Source organism: Aegilops tauschii, chromosome 4, assembly GCF_002575655.3.
Source record: "Aegilops tauschii subsp. strangulata cultivar AL8/78 chromosome 4, Aet v6.0, whole genome shotgun sequence".
In the NCBI taxonomy this organism is placed as follows: domain Eukaryota; kingdom Viridiplantae; phylum Streptophyta; class Magnoliopsida; order Poales; family Poaceae; genus Aegilops; species Aegilops tauschii.
The window spans coordinates 478342083-478352841 of NC_053038.3; the positions used below are offsets into that span (position 1 = coordinate 478342083).

At 43.1% G+C, this 10759-nt stretch overlaps 1 protein-coding gene across 1 annotated transcript in view; it reads left to right on the plus strand.

The window, feature by feature from the left end:
* Window positions 1-1944, plus strand: part of LOC109735175 (carotenoid 9,10(9',10')-cleavage dioxygenase 1-like) — a gene marked incomplete at its 5' end in the record, with an annotated part of 38747 nt that extends 36803 nt beyond the window's left edge. Inside the window, 5 exons of the mRNA XM_040388194.2 lie at window positions 19-274; window positions 818-832; window positions 1158-1222; window positions 1320-1478; window positions 1834-1944. Of these exons, the coding sequence (XP_040244128.2) occupies window positions 19-274; window positions 818-832; window positions 1158-1222; window positions 1320-1478; window positions 1834-1944 (606 nt within the window). The remainder of the gene's footprint in view (window positions 1-18; window positions 275-817; window positions 833-1157; window positions 1223-1319; window positions 1479-1833) is intronic.
* Window positions 1945-10759: the final 8815 nt, after the last annotated feature.

The window sequence follows — 10759 nt, forward strand, 5'->3', positions numbered from 1 at the left end:
TGTCTAATGATTTAATAGGTCGTTGTGAGGGGATTTCATGTGCCAGGTTCTATCATTTTGGGGCCAAGGATCAAATCCAATCAAGGACTAACCAAGGAATGTTTTTCTCGCTTGTATGAGTGGAGACTGAACTTGAAAACAAGGACAGTTGTAGGCAAATGCTTAACTGGAAAAGAGGTTGCCCTGAAATTCCCAGTAATGAATGACAAATATGTTGGCTTGCCTCACAAGTATGCATATGCACAAGTGGCAAATTCTCCGGCAAATTTGGCAGGTGGTCCAGGAATAGCTATTGCTAAACATACATCAGTACATTACTTAATATATGGAACTTCCATTCGAACTTGAGAAAAAATATAAAATAGCGGTTATTGTCCACACATCAGTCAATTGTCCTAACTTACACAAATACTTGTCACAAAACACATGCTAATTTGGATGCCATTCGGGCACAATGGGTGTAGAACAATAAATGGCTATGGCAGTTGACTACCCAAGGTATCACATTACCCATGATGAGCCATAAATCCAACATGTGGAGACAAATATTAGTTGGCCATGAAATCTTGAATGTAATTCCCACAGTGTTTCTTTGACACTCCATCCATTCTTAAATGTGGCCTCATATATGAGAAACAGAAGGATATGACCCGATTAATTTTAAAATATATTAATACATGAAACAGATGATATTTGTTTCTTTTTACACAACTAAACTATATAGAACAAATACAATAAGTGAATAAGGTAGTCACCCTACACTGATTTGGCCACATTAAACTTTTGTCTCTCTAGTCAAATGCAAATATTGTCTTAGGATCATGGAAGAGAAGTGTTTTGACTCTACCTTTCTGAATCTTCAAAGTGGGCACATAGATGGTATGAGTATATTGTCATGAAAATATTTCATAGCTATATTCCTAGATGAAGAAATCGAAAGGCCAATAATACAACCAAACTAAATCAACTCGGGCCTTGTTTGCTTTAATTAGTTGAAAGACCATCGCTCAATAAAAACTAGAGATAATATGGACCAATAGTGTGGGGTCAATACAACAAATGTCATATATTGGTCACAATGCAATGTTATTTAATCAAAATGTCCATCGCATGCAAACTTTATGCAATATAGTTTAATATTATTCTCAATCATGTAGTACGACCGAAATTCGGAGGTTTTGCAAAATTTTGTCTTCATGAGAAAGAGGATGCAACCACCAAGGTAATTATCATATATACAAACAAGTTATTCATTTTGTCCCATCATTTGAAATTACTATATTCAAATGAAATTAACTTCCAATCCGGAACTCTTAAAGAACAAAGGCAGAGAAGACCGCATAAAGGTTAAGTATCATCACCTTGCCAGAAATCAATTCTGCTCTGGAGCAACTTTTGTGCCAAAGGTCAACGGTACAAACGAAGATGATGGTTGGATAGTTTCGTTTGTGCATGATGAAGGGACAAATAAATCAAAAGTAAGTTTTCAATAGATTCAACATTCTTGTGCTATTCTACTATAATGTCCATGTAGAAATTATTGTTTTATGGAAACTAGCACATTCGATGCTTTCTAATGATAGGCATCCGATCATTTAGCCGTGAGCATAGATCCTAGAGATGTTTCAACAAATGTTGAACCTATTTACTCTATATTTTTGCTTAACACCTTAACGCATACAATTATCACCAAGAGTCAAATACTTTAGAAACAAAAATTGGGACCGAAGGAAACATATTATCAATTTTAAAAAAGATTGAATACTGGCAGGAAAGTGTATGCTGCCTTCATGGCCATAGTAAATATTTAATACTCTTCTTCTCATTATGTAGGTGCACATCATCAATGCACAAACATTTGAGTATGAGCCTATTGCTAAGATAGCATTGCCGCAAAGAGTGCCATATGGATTTCATGGAGCATTTGTATCAAAAAGTACATGACAAAGGATATGATTTTCCTATAAGCCATGCATTCACCACTTGATGCATAATATATTCATATATAAATTTTATCATTTATTATGACTGTGACTTTAAGACAACCCTATGGTTTTCATAGAAGACTTGTATCAAAAGCTGCATAACAAAGTGACAATTTCTCCTATAAGCATCTATATCACTGTAAACTCCGAAAGACCCCTCGATAGAGGGTTGCGACTAGCTGGAAGAAATAGAGGGGTAACGGAGGATCGGTTCACATAGGTTTGGGGCCTCGCAGTGGAGGTAAAACCCTAATCATGCTCGTATTGTATTGTGATGATGGTGGTGTACAAGGTGCAAGGATGTATCGAGTGATAGATTGTAAGATGTTTATGGACTAGCCCTCCCCTTGCTTATAAAGGGTGTCGGGGGGTCTATGATTTACAGGAATCCTAACCGACCTAAGAAACATGGAGAATCCATATGCCCGCCTACCCATATGAGCACCTTAGGGAGACTGGACTGGCACATCATCTTGAGATTGATGAAGTCTCGTCGACGGGGACGTCTCCTCCCACTGAATGCACATTTCCGGAAGGCCTGGAATAAGTTCAGAAAAAATGCAAGCACCAGTGTCAAGTCTAGGACTTGAATCCTGGTGGGCCGAGGATGCCACTGTCTTCCTAAGCATCTAACCAGAGGTCAAGCCGGCACCGTAGAGGAGTGGCGACAAGTGGCACGGTGGTGACTCGTTCTGACGGCAATAGTGGTCGTTTGGTGGTCTTGAAATTTTTATTATGTTTGAGATGCTTTGTACTTGCAGTGAACTTTTATAGTGGATATGATCTTTTCATCCCCAAAAAAATACACAAGTATGTACCTGTCTTATAATAACTTTACATAAGAATGGGACTTCCAAAATCAGGGAAATGTTCTTCAGATTGAAGCGTGTGCTGTTACGGCATCTACAGCCAGATACAACAAATCTGACCCCTCAAATGCCCGCGTCCGCGAAAAGTGACCGGTCACGTCTCAAATAATCTCTCCCACAACCAGATACCTCAATTAAGAAACCTCAAATCCATACAAGTACATGCAATGTGAAACCTAATCTAAGCGGAGCTCGTCCGTGTGCGTCGTGTCAATGTCCGGCGGCCGGCTGCGTCCTCGAAGTGTTTCTTAGGTCGCTGACGAGGTAGAGTAGGACATCGGATACGCACCGGCTCTTGGGACTCGAGGCGTCACTGTCAGGCATTCTACTCGTGGGCGTGGCGAAGCGCAATGTGGACGGTCATCTCCTCCTTGGGGCCGACTACACTAGTAGAAAAAGGGTCATTTGTCCCGGTTGGTAAGGGCCTTTTGTCCCGGTTGTTGAACCGGGACTAAAGGGTCGTTACTAATGCCCTAGCCCTTTAGTCCCGGTTCTTACACGAACCGGGATAGATGGGCCTCCACGTGGCCACTGCGGCCAGCCCAGGCAGGAGGGCCTTTGGTCCCGGTTGGTGACACCAACCGGGACCAAAAGGCATCCACGCGTCAGCATTTCAGCGGCTGGGGTTTTTGTTTTTTTGAAAGGGGGGAGGGTTTAGGGGGTAATTTAGGGTGTGTAAGCTAGCTAACAGAGAGAACTGTCCTCTCTTATTTCCGTGCTTGATTTACCAACGCTACTGCTATGCCTAAACATGGCTTAGATTAAAGTGAAGGCAACATGTGGTGCATGTCGAAAGTAATATTAATCCTAACTTGATCAAGTTTGGCTTAGTACTACTTTCGACATGCACCACATGCTTGTTGCTTTCACTTCATTCCAATCCATGTATAATAACTCTTCATGCCCGCATCATGCATCATCATAATAACAAGTCCTACTAATCATCATCATACAACTTCTACTCGTTATTAATAACAAGTCATACGATCATCATCCTCATAGCCATCGAACCAACCCTACTTAATTGTTCTTAGCACATGATCATCAGTATTAGGTAGGACCTAAATACCCTCTTTAAGGTAAAATAGCATAAAACAATATAGACCCCGACTCTCCATTATGGAGAATGGAGATCATCCTGTCTCCAATTTTTGCGCTTCGCTTCCTTTTGCTTCCAAGAACCTACTTGCGACTGTCCATACATTTTTTCCATTCTTTGATTTCATGTCTCCACTTCTTTTAGAAATCCGGTATGGACAGTTGAGATTCATAGGATGACCTGGTTGTATGTTCAAAACATCAAGGCTACCATTCTGATACATCAAATGAGGCACACAATCCTCTGGGATTATCTGTTGAAAAACATAGTAATAACTCCATAGTTAGCAATGATGTACTAGTTTTAGAAGTATGCAAAAGATGCACGGATGTCGTAATAGTAAGAAATCTTACCAGGGTATCTCCATAGTAGTTACCGTAGTTCAACACGTGCACCAGTGGCACGTATTGACCATAATGTGGAGGAGTTTTACAATAGATATTGTAATTCTCAAGATCAGTACAAAATCTGACCAGATGAGTTTTCTCCTTATAAGTTAACTCAGAGCCATCGGTGTAGTAGGTTCTGTCTACCATGTTCCGCACATTGTTTGAACAATCAAAATAAGTTGTCAATGAAAATAAGCTGTCAACTATTTTGAAATGAACAATATAAATTAGCTAATAACTATGTTTGAGAAACTCACATAGCGGTAGAATTGGAGGCGTATCAATAAGGACCCAAATGTCCATATTGTCTTGCTCGATGTCAGGATCACCAAGATCCATGGTGACAAGCATACCCTCATCAAAACCATACATCTTGCAAAATGCTTCCCAATTTTTGCTACCAAAATGGGTTACGCTCTCAGAATTATACAGATTTACTTCAAAATCTATATCATGATGGGTCCTTAGGTGAATTTTCTTTGTTTCCATACTTTCATGGTCTTCAAAACCCATCCTCTCCAAGACGTAGCGTCTTGCATGGCATGGGATAAGCTAGTCGAATTGTAAAAGATGAAAGTACACGTTGAAATAGTTGAAGTCGTGCTTAATTACGAAAAAATAACACTTGTCGTCGTTGCGTACCATTTCAACATCGAAGGTCTCCTCCAGCTTAATACTGAAGCGCCGATCTTCGTCCAGGTGAGGCCTGTCGCACAGACCTCGGTCGTCGTGGCACCAGTCGCACTCCCCCGGGAGACTTTCATCGTCCGAGTACGACATTTCCTATGTTCATAATTCAAATATTAAACGTCTACAATTAAATATATGTACTAAAAAACCTAAGTTAGATCATTATTATTCATCACGGGTTGACTATCGGTTTGTCGAGTCTTTCTTGAAAACTCTCAGCTCACGTGGTGTATACATTCGACCGTTGGTGATGGTCGCTCCTCCTTTCATCCCCGAGTGCATTACACCAAAATGTCTAGCACACGGGAATGAAGGAGAAGCGACCCCCACGACAACAGTCGGGATTCTTCGTCCTCTCATATATATATGGTGGAACTCTCCCTCACTGATTCCTCTCAGACATTTGCGACCGTCGGTGATGGTAGCTCCTTCCTTTCGTTCCCGAGTGCATTACACCAAATTGTCTAGCACACGGGAACGAAGGAGAAGCTACCCCCACGACAACAGTCGGGATTCTTCGTCCTCTCATATATGGTGGAGACTCAATAGACTTAAAGTCAACCCGAAATGTCGTTTAATTATCTTTCTAAAACCGGTTCGTGGCTGGTCTCACCTCGAGGTCGGAGGGGGTCGGTGACGGGGACGACGGCGGGGATGATGGAGGGGGGCTCCTAGATTTCTGCGAAAACAAAAATCCTATAAGCTATCAACTAATCATATGCATACGCCTTGCATAGTGCTCTCCAATTTTAGCATTCAAAGTGGGAGTAGTTTTCCAATTTGAGCATTCAATAAGCAAAATCAAATCACAAAATAAAGTAGTATTCAAATTAGGATGCATTCAATTATAAGCAAAACTACATCATCTCCATGCGTCTGTACATCGTCGAATATTATCACTAATACACCTCGAATACTATCATACATATAGCATCGCTAGTACAGCTAGAACCGTAACGCCCGACGGGTATCGGCGCGGGCGGTGGATACCCAAAGAGAAGGAACCATCACAGGATCATAGCTCCAGTGGGATCCCTGAAGAACCTGCCACGTATTGTCGAACCTGCACTCCAACGCAACCATGTAGCGACGGACGTGCTCGTCCTCCTCGCTGACACGGTGACGTACCACCTCCGCGGTGTCCGGAAGCCTTGGCACCATCACTGGCCCACGCGACCGCCACCAAACAAGGATCGGGTCAATGACGGGCTGGCTCCTCACCAACCTACGCCCCCCGGAAGGTAGCACCTCCCAAAACCAGCCCGGCGGAGCCCAGTCCCGGACATGGCCCCTCTGATCAAGCCGGCCTCCTCCGCCGAGTCGACGACGAGGATGCGGGATTGGCATCGCCGACGTCGATGCGGGAATAATTGCTTTAACTAAAAAAATAAACTAGTTCTATTAATTTTCTTGCTAAAAATAAACTACTTCTATAGTAAAATAAACTAGTTTTATTAAATCAACTAGTTCAACTACTAAGCACTTACTATAAATAGAATAAAGTAGTACTTACTAAAAATAAACTAGTTTAACTAGTTCTATTATTTTTCTAACTAATTCTATTAAACACTTTCTCTTCTTATTCTATGAACAAAATTACAACAGAAAAAAATCATCAAAATCTATGAACAAAATTACAACAGAAAAAATAATAAAAATTCTATGAAAAACTATATGAAAACACAAACATTTGCATATTCAACAATAATATCACAAAAAAATCTATGAACAGAAAAAATTCTAACATTTGCATATTCTAACAGAAAAAATATATGAACAAATAAATATATGAACAAAAAAATCTATGAACATCTAAGTTAGGAAAATTCATATGAGCTCACTAAGGGGGCGGCGATCGACGAGGAGGCAGGGCACGGGGGCGACGGTGAGGGGCGCGGCCACGGGCGACGAGGAGGCAGGGGCGGCTACGGCGACGGTGAGGGGCGCGGCGACGGGCGACGAGGAGGCAGGGGGCGGAGGTGAGGGGCGCGGCGACAGGCGACGAGGAGGCTGTTGGGTAACGTAGCAGAAATTCAAAATTTTCTACGCATCACTAAGATCAATCTATGGAGTAATCTAGCAACGAGGGGAAGGGGAGTGTATCTACATACCGTTGTAGATCGCGATGCGGAAGCGTTGCAAGAATGCGGATGAAGGAGTCGTACTCGTAGCGATTCAGATCGCGGTTGATTCCGATCTAAGCACCGAAGAACGGTGCCTCCGCGTTCAACACACGTGCAGCCCGGTGACGTCTCCCACGCCTTGATCCAGCAAGGAGAGAGGGAGAGGTTGGGGAAGACTCCATCCAGCAGCAGCACGACGGCGTGGTGGTGGTGGAGGAGCGTGGCAATCCCGTAGGGCTTCGCCAAGCACCGCGGGAGAGGAGGAAGAGGGAGAGGGGTAGGGCTGCGCCGAAAGAGAGACGTTCTCGTGTCTTGGGCAGCCCCAAACCTCAACTATATATAGGGGGGAAGGGCTTGCGCCCCCTCTAGGGTTTCCACCCCCAAGGGCTGGCGGCCAGCCCTAGATCCCATCTAGGGGGGGCGGCCAAGGGGAGGAGAGGGGGGGCGCCACTAGGGTGGGCCTTAAGGCCCATCTGGACCTAGGGTTTGCCCCCTCCCACTCTCCCATGCGCCTTGGGCCTTGGTGGGGGGGGGGCGCACCAGCCCACCTGGGGCTGGTCCCCTCCCACACTTGGCCCACGCAGCCTTCTGGGGTTGGTGGCCCCACTTGGTGGACCCCCGGGACCCTCCCGGTGGTCCCGGTACATTACCGATATCACCCGAAACTTTTCCGGTGACCAAAACAGGACTTCCCATATATAAATCTTTACCTCAGGACCATTCCGGAACTCCTCGTGACGTCCGGGATCTCATCCGGGACTCCGAACAACATTCGGTAACCACGTACATACTTTCCCTATAACCCTAGCGTCATCGAACCTTAAGTGTGTAGACCCTACGGGTTCGGGAACCATGCAGACATGACCGAGACGTTCTCCGGTCAATAACCAACAGCGGGATCTGGATACCCATGTTGGCTCCCACATGTTCCACGATGATCTCATCGGATGAACCACGATGTCGGGGATTCAATCAATCCCGTATACAATTCCCTTTGTCTACCGGTATGTTACTTGCCCGAGATTCGATCGTCGGTATCCCTATACCTTGTTCAATCTCGTTACCGGCAAGTCTCTTTACTCGTTCCGTAACTCACATCATCCCATGATCAACTCCTTGGTCACATTGTGCACATTATGATGATGTCCTACCGAGTGGGCCCAGAGATACCTCTCCGTTTACACAGAGTGACAAATCCCAGTCTCCATCCGTGCCAACTCAACAGACACTTTCGGAGATACCCGTAGTGCACCTTTATAGCCACCCAGTTACGTTGTGACGTTTGGCACACCCAAAGCATTCCTACGGTATCCGGGAGTTGCACAATCTCATGGCCTAAGGAAATGATACTTGACATTAGAAAAGCTCTGAGCAAACGAACTACACGATCTTGTGCTAGGCTTAGGATTGGGTCTTGTCCATCACATCATTCTCCTAATGATGTGATCCCGTTATCAACGACATCCAATGTCCATGGTCAGGAAACCGTAACCATCCATTGATCAACGAGCTAGTCAACTAGAGGCTTACTAGGGACATGGTGTTGTCTATGTATCCACACATGTATCTGAGTTTCCTATCAATACAATTCTAGCATGGATAATAAACGATTATCATGAACAAGGAAATATAATAATAACCTATTTATTATTGCCTCTAGGGCATATTTCCAACAGAGGCAGGGGGCGCGGGGCGGCGACGGCGTCTGGGTGGCGCGGGACGGCGTCCGGGCGACGCGGGACGGCGTCGGAGGCAGGGGCGACGACGGCGACGACGAGGCGCAGAGGGGCAGCCTGGCGGCGTCGTCGGGGCGGGGAAGACGAACTGAATGAAAAATTTCACAAGTGCTAGTTATATAGACGAAGCATTCGTGACAGCAACCGGGACGAATGCGACCTTTAGTCCCGGTTGGTGCCACCAACCGGGACCAAAGGCCTCTTTTCAGCAGCCCAAAGGGCGGGAAGCGGCGGCCTTTGGTCCCAGTTGGTGGCACCAACCAGGACTAAAGGGGGGGCATTGGTACCGGTTAGTGCCACGAACCGGTACAATGCACACCTTTAGTCTCGGTTGGTGCCACCAACCGGGACCAAAGGCCTTGTGCTGCTGCAGCCGCGTCGAAAGTTTAGTCCCACCTTGCTAGTTGAGAGGGGCGCGCAGTGGTTTATAAGCCCCACTGCCGCACCCCTCTCGAGCTCCTCTCCATTGCAGGCTTACGGGCTTAATTGTCACTGCTATGCCTGATGGGCTTACTGGGCCTTCTGCGGGCCTGAATCCTGGCCCATCGATAGGTTTCTAATCGTATTCAGGCCGTGGTGGCCTAGTAGGTGGCATATTTTTTATTTTTTGCCTGTTTTTTGTTTTATTTTTTGCTTTATTTATTTTGTTTTGTTTCTACTTACAACAAAAAACTTATTTATTTTATTTTATTTTGTTTCTAATTACTTATTTATTTTACTTTATGATAATTCTTTTTGCTATTAAATTTTCTAACAAAAAAGTTCTTTATGAAAATTCTTTTTGCTTTTAATGATTTTGAACAGAAAATACTTCGATAATTCTAGTTGCATCAATTTTATATAATTTTAGTTTCAATAATACTAGAGGTTTCTTATAATGTTTTGAACAGAAAATACTTTGTTAATTTTAGTTTCATAAATTTTATTAAAGTTTATTTTATTTTGTTTCTACTTATACATTTTAATAAAGTTTATATTATTTTGTTTCTAATTACTTATTTATTTTATTTGTTATTTTTCATGCATTTACTGATTATTTTGAGCTATAAGACCCTAAATTTGAAAAGCATTTCAAATGAACTCTGAAAAGGTTGAAAGTTGGCATGGTATCACCATTTCATCCACATAGCATGTGCAAAAAAGTTGAGAGGGTTACGGCAAAAACTGGATGCACTTCGTGTACAAAACGGACAATCTCTTTCAAAGTATCAGGATTTCATACGGAAACTCGTCTGTTACAAAGGGATTTCATTTTTTTTAAACTTATTTGAACTCCTGACTTTTTGTGTGTTCAAAATGCACCATTCAAAGCCACATCATCAATTTTCAATCCTTGCTGACTTCATTTGTTATTTTTCATGCATTTACTAATTATTTTGAGCTATAAGACCCTAAAATTGAAAAGCATTTCAAATGAACTCTGAAAAGGTTGAAAGTTGGCATGGTATCATCATTTCATCCACATAGCATGTGCAAGAAAGTTGAGAGGTTTACGGCAAAAACTGGATGCACTTCGTGTACAAAACGGACAATATCTTTCAAAGTATCAGGATTTCATACGGAAACTCGTTTGTTACAAAGGGATTTCATTTTTTTAAACTTATTTGAACTCCTGACTTTTTGTGTGTTCAAAATGCACCATTCAAAGCCACATCATCAATTTTCAATCCTTTCTTACTTCATTTGTTATTTTTCATGCATTTACTAATTATTTTGAGCTATAAGACCCTAAAATTGAAAAGCATTTCAAATGAACTCTGAAAAGGTTGAAAGTTGGCATGGTATCATCATTTCATCCACATAGCATGTGCAAGAAAGTTGAGAGGGTTACGGAAAAAACTGGATGCACTTCGTGTACAAAACGGACA